Below are 16,502 nucleotides of genomic sequence, written 5' to 3' on the forward strand. Positions count from 1 at the left end.
ATTGCAGAAAAAAATACATCCTCTCTGAGGAAGTAAAGGACTTCTCATCCATGTTTACTTAACAGTTGTGATGTGCATAAAGTAGATTCTTGTCAAAAGGTAAGGAACTAAATCTCAACATAATCTGTATGTGTAAAGAATAAATTTGGTTTATTACAACTGGTCATTGTACTTGACATGTTGAATGTATTTCTCACAAAACATGTGGAAAGCAGAGTCGTCTCAAAAGTTTTAAACCTGCATTGTTTGCATCCATGTTTATTAGCTTCTTCACTGCTTTTGTTAGTGAATTTCAGCATATCCTGGCACATTCATCCTGAGGTACTTGATAACCTACCTCCACCATTTAGACTTCTCCATTAAGTGGTGATGGTGTAACAACAGAAACATCATGTGTAGGCTCAAAGGTTAAGCTGTAACATTAAAAACAAACAAACAAACAAAAAAAACCAACTAGGCTGCAGCTACAAAGATACCATGCATCACACTGCCCAAAATATGCATCATGATTGGCCATTAGTGTTTTTTCTTAGATGTTTTTGATGCTGGTAGAAATTGCTGAGTAAAAACCAGAAGAGGCATAATCTCCTTTCCAGTACCACATCTAGCAATGAAGCAGACAGGTGCAGTGCATACTTTGTGCTAACAGCGATCACCACCTCTATCACATTTAATGAAACAGCCTAAACCCACTAGCAGCATGGACTAGTCCTATATTACCAGACAAAACATTTAACATTTCCACTGTTACTGTATCACAGTGACTACAAGAATGTAAATGCAGTTACTGTGGGGAGTAGAATTAAAGACTGATGTCATGAAGCAAAGCTGTTTCACTGTTCACCTTGCTGCTGCTTTGACACACTGAAATGCAACTAAAAGCAACAGTGTGACACACATAAGCATCACAGTGCTCCTATTCAGCTGTTACTGGTAAATGTTGGCAACAAGCACTGATGTCACTGACCGGAGGGAACCACACACGCACACGCACACACACACACACACACACACACACACACACACACACAACCACACAAACAAAAAAAACACACACACCCACACACACACACACACACACACACACACACACACACACACACAAATTTAGACTGGACTGCTTCAGAAACGGTCCCCACTCGAAGGTCCCCCACTTCTGGGGGATCCTGACTTGATTACCTTTTTAAATATTTCTTTGTGGTACTTTCACCAAATGATATTGTAGTACCAAAGCATACCAGCTCTGAAACCCAGCTCTAGAATTTAGTAATTAAATGTTAATAAGGAGCCAAGTTGTAATAAACTGGAAAAATCCATTGCCTTGCCCTGGTTGAGGTCTCAAGCAGTATTCTACCTTTCTAATCTTCCTTGAATATAGACATCTTGTGTACAGTTTATTCACCTCAGGTCTGCTATGCAGTTCATACGTGACTAGTAGTAGTAGTAGTAGTAGTAGTAGTAGTAGCTTTCTCAAAAATGAGAACACTGTTACATGTTTTTTCCTGGCTGTAAATCAGCTCTCTGTGAAGGGCTCTGAGCAGCAAACATGAAAAATGATTCGATTACTCCTGGACGGTATTATTCTGTGTTTAAAAGAGAAATAAAACATTTCTCTTTTCCTGTGCTGTACTCAGTGTGTTAGTTTTCAGACATCTTGCGGATCATGTAATTGAGGATGCCTCCGTGGCGGAAATATGCCAGTTCCACCTCTGTGTCAAATCTCATCCGCACTTGGAATGTTTTTCCGGTGTCAAGCTGTCAAGGCACAGAGAGATAACATTAAGTATCACATTACATTAGGAACAGAATTATGTCCCTGCTCTCTAGGACACTGTCAACTTACTTTAACACTGATGATCATCCTGGGTGCGAGCTGCTCGGGGATGATGATGGTGTAGCGTTCTCGGCCGGTCAGCCCCAGACTGTCAGCAGTGTCTCCTGGTAGATACTCCAGAGGAATCACTCCCATCCCAACCAGGTTACTGCGGTGGATCCGCTCATAACTCTCTGCTAGAATTGCCTTAATACCCTTCAAAATTTAAAAACACCAAGTTCAGTCTAGACCCTATAAAACACTATCAGCCATTTCAGAGGGTAAATCCCAGTTCCCTTAATTGAATCCATCTCCGTCCTACCCACATAAGATGCGAGGAAAAAGATGCAAGGAGAAAGCACTTGACATTCTGCATCTCCTGTTGCCATGGTAATGTTACCTAGAAAACCTTACTTAACACAACTGTGACTATTGCCAGAAATAAGTAAAAACAAATAACAGCCTTAGTAACATGCTCTGATTTCCCTAAAAAACCCAAACTCTATCCACCAATGAAAGCTCTGGGAAAAGTTAACTTTTTTTGTCAAAGAAATAAAATATCATCCTAAATTAGCCTAATACAGGTGACACTGCAGTACCAGTTCCAAACTCTGAATTAATATTTTCGGTCATGGGTAGGAAACTGAAGGTAAATGTCCCTCACCAGCAGGAAAGGTCCTTTCGCTGCCCAGTCTCTGGAGCTCCCTGAGCCGTACTCCTTCCCTGCTAGAACCAGCAGAGGGTCACCAGACTGCTGGTACCTCTCTGCAGCATCAAACACATCCACCTGGACAAAGACAGCAATATATGCCGGAGTTAGTCTATGTGTAATAGTCCATCCAGCCTCCATGATGTGACACAACACTGAGGTTTTTGCTTCAGGCTTAAATAGAAGCACCCATTTCAGGCCCTGAGACATTGTGTGAGTTTGGTCTGACCCAGATGAAACTTGACAATCATGAAAAACATTGTAAGACATTACAGTAGACCTACAGTCCCTATATGAACAGGTTTTCCTGCTCATTATTACAAAATGAGACAAAGACAGTTTTGTTGAATGAGAGTAGCAACAACAAATCAGACCGTTTCTCCAGTTGGCAGGTGAATGGTTTGTGGTGCCTGCTTGTTGAGGAACTTGTTAAAGAGACGGATGTTGGCAAACGTCCCTCTGGCCATTACAGCATCATTACCTCGACGAGAGCCATAAGAGTTGTAGTCACGAGTGGTCAAACTGTCACAGCACAACAGAGCAAAGCGGAGAGCTTTTACCCACAGTTTAAATGTAGACTGTAATAAAGGTTCGTTCCTACTGTCTCTCTCGTTATCCGAGTAGAGCTGATTAATTAATGAATGCATGTTGCCATTTTACACCACAACATTAGCTGTGATGTCAGCCAGGAGATGACAGAAAAATGACAAAGTACATGTCAATATTTCCTGTCCAGTGCGTTATAAAACATTATTATTAAACATTCTCAAGTGTTTCCCTCTATATCAAGGTGTAGTGATCTTATGCTGGAGAAGAAAAGTCTGACAGAAGTGTGCTGTCACCGCAGATTTGTATCTTAATGTGTCTATATCAGTGTCTTACAGACTGTTTAAAAATGAATAGAGAGAGATATCCTGCATAAGGTATTCTGCTGTGGCTGGAAGCAGTGAGGTCCTCACCCTCTGTTGGTCAGGTAGCGTGCTGCAGGGCTGTTCCTGGCAATGTTCCCTGCAGGAGAAATATGGTCTGTGGTGACTGAGTCTCCCAAGTTCAGCAGCACGTAGGCATTATGTATGGACTTAGGAGGCTGCAGCTTCATGGTCTGAGTAAAAACAAGATGATACGAGATATAGCCATGACCATACAACAATAACAATTTCACTGTCTGATGTCAAGACAGTATAGTGTAAATGATGAGGGGAAATACTGAATATTATTCAGGATAGTAGAATTAACACGGCAAAGCATAAGAAGTAACTGTGGTAGAAGAGTAGTGGTAAGGAAGTCCAGGGCTGCCAATATTAAAATGAACTTATTTAAGAAAAATGATTAAAATAAACATAAAAATGTTCCATTACTGTGTATTTAAAAATCATTTTCATGTCTGAATACATAAAGACAGTTGAAACAAACTAAAATAAAAAACTTAGACATTTATTTCCAAACAGTGAAATGGGATCATCTGATTGTCTGACTGGCACATTTCAGCCAAATGAGCTTTACATCCCAACCAAAGGCTTTGAAGACAGACTCTGACAGTTTTCACAGGAGAATCTGGAGAACACTGCCATTACGACAATGGTTTCATTATAAAAAAGATAAAATCAGGACGTTTTGCTTTGGATTACAATGGCCATTATTTCTCAGTGGAGTTTTTGGTGCAATTGTTGCATAAGTCCCACATTTACAAACATGAAGATGTAAAATGGACTTTAAAATTAATCAATTATAAAGAGCAACCCAATTAAAAAAATGACAATTGTAATTTTGCCAGTCTTGGACTTCTACTTATTAGCAGTGGAGGTAACCAAGTAAGTGATGTGTACTTTTACCAAGCCATTGAAGAACGGCGGTGACTTGATGTAGGTTGACTTGGGGTCCCAGGTATACAGCTTGTCAGAGGGAGCAACCAGAGTGTTCCAGCGTTCATTCACTTTCTGCAACAAAACAATACAGTATGATGTCAAATGAATCATGGCAGTCACACATGTACCGTTTCCTTCCCCAACAGTTTACACTACCTCAATCTTCTCATAAACTTCTTTGAACATTGAGGGAATGACAAACATTCTCTCCACAGCCTGGATCTCCTCTCGTGTGGGCCAGATGTCCCTTAGGAAAATCTCTTTGCCTTCAGAGTTAATGGCTACAAAGGAGAGAGTGAACAAAAGAATCATATTTAAAGAGCTTGAAATCTAGATTTGCGTGTTTTTTTAAGCACAATAATATTCTGGTTGTGAAAATATGAAAGCTTACATTTCCCACAAAAGTGATCTCAAATTTAATTTCCAACCCAAGGCTTATCTGGTGACATTTCAAAAATGACAAAAAATGCACAGTGAAAGTAGTCTCAAGGCCTAGAAATGACTTTATTCTACTGTACTATACAGGTACTGTATATTTATCTTTGCACTATTTATATCCATTGAACTGTTCACTCATGTGCTGATGACACCAACATCCTGGTCCTCATCAAGGGGGAGATGAGTCGGGTTACAGAAGCTTGGTGAATGACATTCTGGTTTATGGAGAGGAGAATAACCTCATCCTCAACATAAATAAGACAAAAGAAATAATAGTAGACTTCAGGAAGAACCCCTCCCCTCTGCTGCCTCTGACCATCAAAGGGACTGAGGTGGAGAGGGCTGACAGCCACAAGTTCCTGGGCCTGCAGGTGACACCTGACCTGAGCTGGTCACTGAACACAGCGGCCACAGTGAAGAAAGCCCAGCAGGAGCTATACAGTACTTCATCAGGCGATTCAGAAAAGCTGGACTGAACTGTTGCCCTCTCACCCAGGCTTCTAGAGGACTGGTAGAGAGCATCCTCACTACTGGCATCACAGTCTGGTATGGTAACACCACACAGGCAGAGAGGAAGGCTCTTCAAAGGGTCATAAAGACTGCAGAGAGGATCATTGGGACTGAACTGCCTGCTATGAACACACTATACACAGCGCTGTCGTAAAAGGGCAGAGAACATAATCAGAGATCTGTGCCACCCAGCTCACTCTCTGCTCAGACACAAAAACTGCACCTACAGCCTCAGGCACAGCAGGGTGGACAGTATCATCACACACAAAACAAGACTTTACAACAGCTTTTTCCTTGCCGCAATCAGATTAATGGCAATATGAAAATGTGAGAACATATGTGCAATAACCCCTTAGTAGACATGCGCAGTAACCCGTCACTACCTCACCAAGTGGAACGCCATATCCAACTCCACCATGTGAATTACTAAGTGCGATGTTTGAAGTTCACTGTAGGAAACACTAATACTCTATTTTTGTGTATTTTAATGCTTTGCCTGCCTTTATGTAACTTTTTTTTTAAGACTAAGTGTTCTTTCTGGCTTATTAGTCCTTACCTGACTCCAAAGAAGAGCTGCACAAGAATTCCTATATGCATAGACTGTCTGTTTATGCATAAATGGCAAATAAAAATCTGGAATCTTGAATGTAACTTATCTTGTTATTCTGCACTATTTCATCCCATTGCACTAGTGTTTTATAAGCTTAATGTACTTTATCCATTATTTGTAATTTAATTCCATAGTCTGTTGTATATTACCTTATATAACTTACTGTAAGTATCAATTGTACATACTGTATCGGTAAATTAGTACCGACTGTACATACTGTGCACTCTGCACTGCTGTTATTGCACTTCTGGTTAGATGCTAAACTGTATTTCGTTGCCTTGTACTTGTACATGGGTAATGACAATAAAGTTGAATCTAATCTTATTCTAAAAGAAGATACATTTTAACTCACTTTGACATTTAGACTGCATTGCACCCACATCAGTCACTCTCTGGAAACTATTTGTTTCTATGTCAAGTTTGTCAAACCATGCAACAGTCATGCAACTGTAATTTTTTAATCCAAAGTCACACTGTACCTGATCCAACAGTATCCCACTGTGAAAACAAAGTAACCTTTGAAATATACATTTTATCCCAGCTTGTAGTTGTATTATCTGTAAAGAGGCCCAAAGATTTACTGGGTTTAAAAAAAGAGACATGGAGCTTTCCTTATCTGCAGTACATGTCCCACATTAACTCAAACTGAGTATTCACCACCAAATTGGCTCCCAGTAGCAATATTATCCTTCAATAGCCTGTATCATTTGAAGGGTAAAAACATCCTGACAACATCATCACAACAACCGTGTGGTGTATGATGTAGCAGGGGGTGTGGGGACACTGATGGACCATAACCAGTCCACGTAAGTGCCAGGCTTGATGACGTGCATTCCTGTCATGAGTGTTAGAACTAACCAGCTGTGAACAACTGGTGATAACTTCTCCAACTGTCTGCAGAAGCTAATAGCATAAGTATAATCACTGAAAATGCTCAGAAAATTATTTTCATAATTCCAATACACATCCCTGCTGCTTGGAGTGGATAAGTTAATGCTACTTAGTCAGAAAATGTTAAGACAAGCTCAAGATACAGCACATGGCCGATATGTTGCATTTACTGACAAGGAACAGAAATGAATCTCGTAAACATCTGACAGTTGCTGTGAACTGGTAGAATTCTTGGTTAAACCTGTAGGTTTCACTTTACAGATCACCTTTATTCACTTGGTTAAGCAGCGAGCCAGATTTTGCAGTTAAAACCAGTAGCAGCACATTTTATATTCAACATTTGACATATGACTAATATGCTTTTGTTCTGTGTGTGACAAATGGTGATTACAAGTTTACTGATCAAACAAAACAGTTTGGCGGCACAGTTCATCTCAAAGCTACTCACCAATGGGTTCTTTCTCAAAGTCGATCCTCACTGTGCCTGCTATAGCGTACGCGATGACCAGCGGTGGAGAAGCCAGGTAGTTAGCTCTGGTGTTGGGGTGGACTCGCCCTTCAAAGTTTCTGTTCCCTGACAGGACACCTGCGGTAACCAGGTCTCCCTGAAACCCAAATCAGTGTCATCTCCTCGAAGCAAAACAAGAATTACTGTATGAATTTATGTATGGTTTATCTAATTTGTGAGACTAGAGACCCACCAGGACAACAAAAAAAAAAAAACATGGCAACAAAAATAAACAAGGGGGACAAGATAAATGTATCTGGCATATTCATGTTACCACAGGACAATGTAAGAGTGAGGAATGCTGGGAAAAGAAAATCTGATAAATGAGGAAGAAAAAGAACTAAACAGAGACTGAAAGCAAAGAAGCTGCCTCCTACTGTAAACCACTGGTACCTGGGTTATGGCCTCCACCACCGGCTCAGGGAGCGGCCCACTGTTGCCAATACACGTCATGCAACCATAGCCAACAACCTCAAAGCTAACAGGAAAGATAAGATAATTGTGTACATGAGTGAAAATCATACTGTATTGCTGCACTTTTGTGCATCATTGAGTACAAGTCCAACAACTTGGCTATGAGCATTTCATGGTAAAATGCAAGAAATATGATTTCAGACTTGGACAGTATGACACAGTTGAAGTCAGAAGTTAAGATAAGTTAAAGTCATTAAAACATTTTAACTGCTCCACAGATACCATGTTAACAAACTCATTTTGCCAAGTTGGTTAAGGCATTTACTTCATGCACGACACGCAATATTTTTCCAGCTGTTGTTTACAGATAGATTATTTCACTTATAATTCTCTACATCACGATTTTAGTGGGTCAGACGTTTACATCCACTCAGTTGACTGGGCCTTTAGAAACAGCTCAGGGTGGAGATACATTCTGTCTCCTAGAGATGAGAGCACTTATTATCCTGATGTACTGTTTATTGTATCATCTGGTATTACCAGGTGATGTAAGGGAATTTTACATTATCTGGATAATTATCTTATTATCTTGATCCAATTTAATTGCCCACTGCAGGCCATGCTCTTAAGAAGTGATCAGGACTGTGTTATAAATGCACTACTGTAGATATAGATATGATTTTTGCATCAGTGTGATAAAGCACCTTTAATGGCTGAAAAGAAATTAGCTTTGAAGCCTAACATGATTTGTGAAGCCAACACAAACTCAAACTGATAGCATGTGTTAAAATATTACCAGGAATTTTAAACAAATATATTTTAACGTATAATAAATGACCATAGCCCCTTAAATGTGGAAATTAAAGCAACATATGGAGCATTTCACAACTGAACAATTCTCTGGTGATAGTTTTAAAATCACAGCAAACATACACATACATGACAACATCAATATATCTGTGATAACCTAATGTTAACTGAATTTTATGCGGTTTGATTTAAAAAAAAAATCTTAAATTCTTAAGGTCCATGTGCCAGCACAAGTTGTCCCTACACCGATAACTGTGTACAGATGTGTGTGTGTGTATGTGTGTGTGTGTGTGTGTGTGTGTGTGTGTGTGTGTGTCAAACTAATATGTTCCAAAGTCAAGAATGAACTTTCAAGCCCAAGACATACTGGGGCCGTCCATACACACAGACAACAACAGACTGACAGCATTAAGCAACCCACCCCAGCTGAGAGAGGTAGTCCATAACACCACTCTCCTTCAGGTAGTAGGTGACCACTCCACTGCCAGGTGACAGGCTGGTCTTTATGTACGGCTTCACACTCAAGCCACACTCTCTTGCCTTTTTAGCCAGGAGTCCTGAAAGAAAAACATTCATCTTCAATGCCTCTGTCAAATAACTCTGACAGCTATAACATCCCATGCTGTGATATTCCACAAATTACAGCAGGAAAAGTGTACACACCGGCTCCAAGCATGACAGATGGGTTGCTGGTGTTGGTGCAGCTCGTGATAGCAGCAATGACCACGGAGCCGTGGTTTAATATATAGTCCTTTCCATTGAACTGGAAGGGGACTGTAGTGCTGTGATGCTCAGGGGCCACTTGGAAACCCTTGAAACCTTGCTGAAAGCATCACAAAACAAAGCTGAGTTATTTTGATCAGAAAACTGGTGCGCTGAAAGTAACAGCAGTTAGGTCACAGACATTGATCATCACCCTAAAGTAGTACTGAGAAACAGCAGAGGCAGGTATCATTTAAAATTTGTCTGTATCAAAGTCAAGAAATATAAAGAGGTTTAAAACAGGAAATAAGAAGAAGTCTAAATTTGGTAACACTGAAGCTTATTTTGTGACTTTCACTCACATGATGCTTCAAAATGTGAAATGCGAGTCTACAGTAGGCAGTACAGGTTGTAATGACTGCTTCAATACTGAAACCTCACAACAGCAGGAAAATCTTTCCTGTGCATCTTCAGTCAGCAAACCTGTACTTTACAGCCATCATGCTGTCAGGAGTGGGACAGACACAGCTGTTGACTCTGCTGGTTAAATCTGTTCTGATGCCTCCTACTCCCTGTGATCATTTCAAATGAGCCCTAACTTGACTGCCACACAGCTCATCTGAGCCAACTGCACCATCATTTTCCAAAAGCTGCTTTCCTCACCCACACTTGAATGTGAGACCAGTGTTTTCAGCTGTACACACTCTAGAGACGGTTTGCAGTTAAATTTTTAGATGCAAAAAAATGCCACCACAGAACGAGGACGAGGCCCAAATGGAGAGATAAGATTGTAGAATTAACCAGTCCAGTGTGGAAGTACTGTAAACATGAGCACATATTGGCACCTACCTTTGCTCCCAGGCAGGTTTCAAAATCCTTTTTCATGTCAGAAACAGGAATCTTGTCATGGGGTCTTTTGGGACCACTGCAGCATGGAACCACTGAACTCAGATCCAGCTCCACAACCTGAAAGACACAGAGATTTTACATTTCTTGCCCCACTGTGCTCTGCCTGTGCACCATAATAACAAAGCAATACATTTTACTATATTATCATAAATACTTTGTGTCTTGTTATTGCATTACAACGTTTTGCAAAAAGAGAGGAAAAAATCCTGACCTTCTGGTTTTCTTTAAATTAAAAAAGCAATTGTTAATGTTGACATTTTTCTTATATGGGCTGAACAGTCTAGAACAAAATGACTGACCTGAGTAAAGTTTGGATCCTGAGAGACATCAGTGTAGTCTCTGAACATGGCCACAGCCTTCAGGTACTTTTTAATGTAGGCCAGCTTTTCTGCTTCTCGTCCTAAATCCAGACAAGGGAAACAAAACATGAAAAAGAACCGCTCGTATCAGAGAGGAAAAATTATTTTTAAAATAAACAAAAGAAAACATATATGAAGGCAACATATTAATACTATCATGTTGACATTTGTGGGACATGTTGGTAGGATCATAAGTAGTAAGGATGGACAATGATTTTCAAATATTCGAGTAGTAATTCAATTTTGAAAAAACTGAATATTTTGTGCAACTATGATTTTGTCTTCCAAAACAAAGAGCCACTGTTTCCCCTTGCTTTTACTGGCACATGAGATGCAGTGCAAACTCTGCCAGGCTAAGTTAACATATCATAAATCAACAACAATTATGCACAGCCATTTGAAGGTGAGGCATCCAGCAGAAAGTGGGGTGTGGTCTGCAGATCAACGGTCAGTGGCTATCCCGGAGTGGCATACTGCTAAAAACCTAGTGAATTTGCTTTCCATCATTGTGGGACACTGGGGACTTGCAGGTAAAGTCACAGCATGACCACATGACAATGTTAGCAATATGGTGCTTTTGTGGGGGTAGCTTCAAATAATAGTCAAATAGTTCCCAGTGAATATTGAACAGTATTTTTGCTTGAAAAGCCCATCCCTAATAAGACGTAATTGCAACATGTTTTATAAAAGTGGTGTAAAATCAAACTGTCCATTTTCACAGTCCTGCAGATGCACCATGCGGAGGTGGGTATTATTTTCAAACTCCACAGATGGACCCTCACCGGTTTGCTCAAGATATTGAATGCTGATGTCGTCCACAGGGAAGAAAGCTGCTGTGGCTCCATACTCTGGACACATGTTTGCGATGGTGGCTCGGTCAGCGATGGATAGCTGAGCCACCCCTGGGCCAAAAAACTCCACAAATTTCCCCACCACCCCCACCTGGCGGAGGTGCTGAGAGCACAAGGAAAGAGGAAGAACACAAGGTCAGCAATGTTAATCTAACAAAAGTGTTGACAAAGCTTAATAGAAACTTACTGTCATTACCTTAGTGACAGTTAGGACAATGTCAGTGGAGGTAATGAGCTTCTCTGGGGTCCCGCTCAGCTTGTATCCCACCACCTCAGGCAGCACCATGCTTATCGGCTGGCCCAGCATCACAGCCTCAGCTTCAATTCCACCCACACCTGAAGGTTTGACAACAAATCTCATTTAGGTTTTAGTGATCACGCCATAATTTTATCATTATCACTACAACATGCAGTGGGTTACAACAAAACCACAAAATCAATCTTTGAAAAATGCTGGTTTCCAACACCGTTCCAGCTGCTGTGGCAACTGCAAACAGCTGTCTATATCTGCTTAAACAGACACAGTCATAGTCTTCTGCTCCCAAATTAGTCACAACTAAATATAAACACAAGACATGCTGGATATGAAGACAGCACACCTAATTTGCTCTAGTAACATGATTTTATACTTTTACCTACACATGTAACTCACAGCTGAGTATGACATGTGGGGAGGCAGACACAGAAAAGGCAAAATGAGAATAAAGGGGTACACTAATGAAGTTAATGACAATAGTTCATCACAGATTAACATCTTCTACAATCATCAGCTATGGTCTCACCCCAGCCAAGGACACCCAGGCCATCGATCATGGTGGTGTGGGAGTCGGTGCCCACCAGGCTGTCGGGGTAGAAGAACCCATCGTGGTTAAACACCACTTGGGCCAGGTACTCCAGGTTGACTTGGTGAACAATTCCTGAACCAGGAGGAATGATTCGCATGTTCTTGAAGGCTTTAGAACCCCACTGGGAAGAATGAGAATATATTTAAGGGCTCAAGAAAAACCCACCAGAATAACTTTAAAAAGAGTTTGTTAACTGTTTGTACTTTCAAGAACTGAAATCTCTCTTTGTTGCGGTCAAACTCCAAATCCTGGTTTTTCTGAAGGCTATCAGACCTTAAGGAAAAAGCAAAGTGGGTAAATTGCAGACAAAAAGCCTCAATAAAATAAAAAAAAGAGCTGCTGTAGTATCTGCTGAATCTATGAACTGATGGTGCCATGGTGGAAAGAGTTTGATGAAACTGGTCTTACTTCCTGTTGAAATCCACTTGAATGGAATGATCGATGACAAGGTCAGCAGGACAAACTGGATTTATCTTCTCTGGGTCACCGCCTAGTTTCATCACTGCATCACGCATGGCAGCGAAGTCAACCACAGCAGGGACACCACTGTAAGGGCAGTTTAGAAACACAACAGGTCAGAGCAAGAATTCACCAGAATATTCACTTTGATTTCTATGACTTGGAGAAATTTGACATATTCAGCAGTTCATAAACCCCGGAGGCTTTTGTTTGACACCAAGTTTTCAAAGCTGCATCATTATGGATTCATCCACAGTCTGTTCTCTGGTGAGTACTGTTGGCAGCAGGATGGCGTATATGGAACTGAGCCTAAATAAACTAGGGTGTATGCTCATGGTAATGAGGGAGCATGTCACCCAGACAACCGTGTGACTCACTGATGTGTTTTTGGACAAGAATACAGTGCCTTGCAAAAGTATTCGGCCCCCTTGAACTTTGCGACCTTTTGCCACATTTCAGGCTTCAAACATAAAGATATAAAACTGTAATTTTTTGTGAAGAATCAACAACAAGTGGGACACAATCATGAAGTGGAACAAAATTTATTGGATATTTCAAACTTTTTTAACAAATAAAAAACTGAAAAATTGGGCATGCAAAATTATTCAGCCCCTTTACTTTCAGTGCAGCAAACGCTCTCCAGAAGTTCAGTGAGGATCTCTGAATGATCCAATGTTGACCTAAATGACAAAGGATGATAAATAGAATCCACCTGTGTGTAATCAAGTCTCCATATAAATGCACCTGCACTGTGATAGTCTCAGAGGTCCGTTTAAAGCGCAGAGAGCATCATGAAGAACAAGGAACACACCAGGCAGGTCCGCGATACTGTTGTGGAGAAGTTTAAAGCCGGATTTGGATACAAAAAGATTTCCCAAGCTTTAAACATCCCAAGGAGCACTGTGCAAGCGATAATATTGAAATGGAAGGAGTATCAGACCACTGCAAATCTACCAAGACCTGGCCGTCCCTCTAAACTTTCAGCTCATACAAGGAGAAGACTGATCAGAGATGCAGCCAAGAGGCCCATGATCACTCTGGATGAACTGCAGAGATCTACAGCTGAGGTGGGAGACTCTGTCCATAGGACAACAATCAGTCGTATACTGCACAAGTCTGGCCTTTATGGAAGAGTGGCAAGAAGAAAGCCATTTCTTAAAGATATCCATAAAAAGTGTCGTTTAAAGTTTGCGACAAGCCACCTGGGAGACACACCAAACATGTGGAAGAAGGTGCTCTGGTCAGATGAAACCAAAATCGAACATTTTGGCAACAGTGCAAAACGTTATGTTTGGTGTAAAAGCAACACAGCTCATCACCCTGAACACACCATCCCCACTGTCAAACATGGTGGTGGCAGCCTCATGGTTTGGGCCTGCTTTTCTTCAGCAGGGACAGGGAAGATGGTTAAAATTGATGGGAAGATGGATGGAGCCAAATACAGGACCATTCTGGAAGGAAACCTGATGGAGTCTGCAGAAGACCTGAGACTGGGATGGAGATTTGTCTTCCAACAAGACAATGATTCAAAACATAAAGCAAAATCTACAATGGAATGGTTCACAAATAAACATATCCAGGTGTTAGAATGGTCAAGTCAAAGTCCAGACCTGAATCCAATCGAGAATCTGTGGAAAGAACTGAAAACTGCTGTTCACAAATGCTCTCCATCCAACCTCACTGAGCTCGAGCTGTTTTGCAAGGAGGCATGGGCAAAAATTTCAGTCTCTCGATGTGCAAAACTGATAGAGACATACCCCAAGCGATTTACAGCTGTAATCGCAGCAAAAGGTGGCGCTACAACGTATTAACTTAAGGGGGTTGAATAATTTTGCACGCCCAATTTTTCAGTTTTTTATTTGTTAAAAAAGTTTGAAATATCCAATAAATTTCGTTCCACTTCATGATTGTGTCCCACTTGTTGTTGATTCTTCACAAAAAATTACAGTTTTATATCTTTATGTTTGAAGCCTGAAATGTGGCAAAAGATCTCAAAGTTCAAGGGGGCCGAATACTTTCGCAAGGCACTGTAGAGCTCAATGGCACAGAAATACAGACTCATTGCTGGCTTGGGTCTGTATATGGGATTTGTTGACAGTAATAAAAATATGGAATGTCCTGATCCAGATTTCTTGGCCTCGATACAGATCAAATATCTGTCAATACCAATTAAAATCTAATTCATTTAAGTCTTATTTGTATAGTGCCAAATCACAACAAAAGATCACCTTAAGGCACTTTACATACCATTACTGCTGCTATTAGTATTAGTACTTAGCACCACTGGAGAAAACCATAAAACTCACAGTGTCTACACTGAAAAGTACAGCATGTGCAGGCACCTAACATTTTGCAAGAACATCACACTCATGACTATACCGGGCCTGTGTTAACTCAAGCATTAGAAGCGCTTGGTGCACAAAAACACACAGAGGAGCCTAGAGAGACACTTTGGAAAAGGGAAAACTACAGTTCAAAACTCTGACAAAAATAACAGACTGAGGGAATTACTGGCTACACTTGCTTGTATATGTACAGTATATCCATTATCTCTACCACATATCCTAATGAGGGTCATGTCAATTCAGTGGTGGTTTCCCTGAAATAAATAAATAACTAAATAAAAGTCTCATGGGTTCAAAAAGTGCCTTTCCACTCAGCAGTGCTTTGTAAAATGTTCAATCTGTTCAAAACCTATAGAACAATTCACTGGCATTCTGATAAAAAGGATCAGTGTGGACATACGTGAAGTCCTGAAGGATGACACGGGCTGGTCTAAACGGTACCTCCACAGTTTGACTCTGGGTCTGCTTCCAGTTGAGGATATTTTCTACATCTGAGCGCTTCACCAGAAACTCATCACAGTTCCTGACAGCAGACTCCAGGAGGACCCGGATGGAGAACGGCAGATGGTCTGAGGAAGAATATGTACTGCTATAACTATACAATCACACTCAGAATTAGTTTTATACCTTCATTCAGGACAGCTTTGTTGTTACCATATCTGGGGTCACCAAGTTTGGAAAGATTGAAAAACTGCTGCTTTGGGTTCTTGGGGTCCAGAGACTCGACTATATGTTGAAATGGATTCTTCACAGTCACAGACATCCTCCTCTACGTGTCAGTACAAATCTAATAGACAGAAGCTGGTTTTAACACTGTACAATAAAAGTCATAGAAGCAGAGATGAAATAAAACCAATACTAGTGTAACTTTATCATTTTATCTTTGACATTTCAAACATACAAACTGCACACGTAGAGCAAAGTAATAGAAAGTTAATTACACAGCCTAGTGCACACTGCACAATCTTTCGTATTCAGCATGAAAATGGATTAATCTGTAACACTGTTCCTAACAGTGCAGAATGTTGGAGTTGAGGGTCAGTGAACTTTCGGCCCATGTAAACCTTGCATAACTAAATCTCTTTAGCAATCTGATGAAACTTTGAGTGGAGTAATGTGCACCTGCATGTTTGACAAGCTGATCCTTGCTGTAAAATGAACACAAACTGAATAAAAATTTTTAAAATGTGGTTCTAAAACAGAAGATTTCCTTGAGCGAGGCATTATCTGTGTGAAAGGTGAAGTGATGAAAAGGACTCCTTGACTGGGACACAAACCCAGAATGTCCACATACCAATTCGCTGAAATACAGGCTAATCTAGCTCTGCTGAGAAGGGCAAAGTCAAATTATGATACTTACTGTGTGATGCAACATAGGCAGAGCAGCCAGCACCTGTGCTTTGCTTAGATGTCGTTCATGTCACACTGACATAATAATAATGAATGCATTTGTTTTGTTTTTAT

At 40.6% G+C, this 16,502-nt stretch overlaps 1 protein-coding gene across 1 annotated transcript in view; it reads right to left on the reverse strand.

Moving 5' to 3' along the window:
* Positions 1-1,076: 1,076 nt before the first annotated feature.
* Positions 1,077-16,502, reverse strand: part of aco1 (aconitase 1, soluble) — a 16,258-nt gene continuing 832 nt past the window's right edge. Inside the window, exons 2-21 of the mRNA XM_020595001.1 lie at positions 15,693-15,825; positions 15,439-15,607; positions 12,643-12,780; positions 12,438-12,507; positions 12,172-12,355; positions 11,586-11,725; positions 11,321-11,492; positions 10,479-10,579; positions 10,120-10,236; positions 9,232-9,391; positions 8,990-9,125; positions 7,738-7,822; positions 7,285-7,441; positions 4,544-4,668; positions 4,355-4,459; positions 3,482-3,624; positions 2,897-3,044; positions 2,478-2,600; positions 1,844-2,029; positions 1,077-1,755 (exon numbers count right to left, since the gene is read on the reverse strand). Of these exons, the coding sequence (XP_020450657.1) occupies positions 1,639-1,755; positions 1,844-2,029; positions 2,478-2,600; positions 2,897-3,044; positions 3,482-3,624; positions 4,355-4,459; positions 4,544-4,668; positions 7,285-7,441; positions 7,738-7,822; positions 8,990-9,125; positions 9,232-9,391; positions 10,120-10,236; positions 10,479-10,579; positions 11,321-11,492; positions 11,586-11,725; positions 12,172-12,355; positions 12,438-12,507; positions 12,643-12,780; positions 15,439-15,607; positions 15,693-15,801 (2,685 nt within the window). The 5' untranslated portion in view covers positions 15,802-15,825 and the 3' untranslated portion in view covers positions 1,077-1,638. The remainder of the gene's footprint in view (positions 1,756-1,843; positions 2,030-2,477; positions 2,601-2,896; positions 3,045-3,481; positions 3,625-4,354; positions 4,460-4,543; positions 4,669-7,284; positions 7,442-7,737; positions 7,823-8,989; positions 9,126-9,231; positions 9,392-10,119; positions 10,237-10,478; positions 10,580-11,320; positions 11,493-11,585; positions 11,726-12,171; positions 12,356-12,437; positions 12,508-12,642; positions 12,781-15,438; positions 15,608-15,692; positions 15,826-16,502) is intronic.

This window comes from Monopterus albus, unplaced genomic scaffold (genome assembly GCF_001952655.1).
Source record: "Monopterus albus unplaced genomic scaffold, M_albus_1.0 scaffold25.1, whole genome shotgun sequence".
In the NCBI taxonomy this organism is placed as follows: domain Eukaryota; kingdom Metazoa; phylum Chordata; class Actinopteri; order Synbranchiformes; family Synbranchidae; genus Monopterus; species Monopterus albus.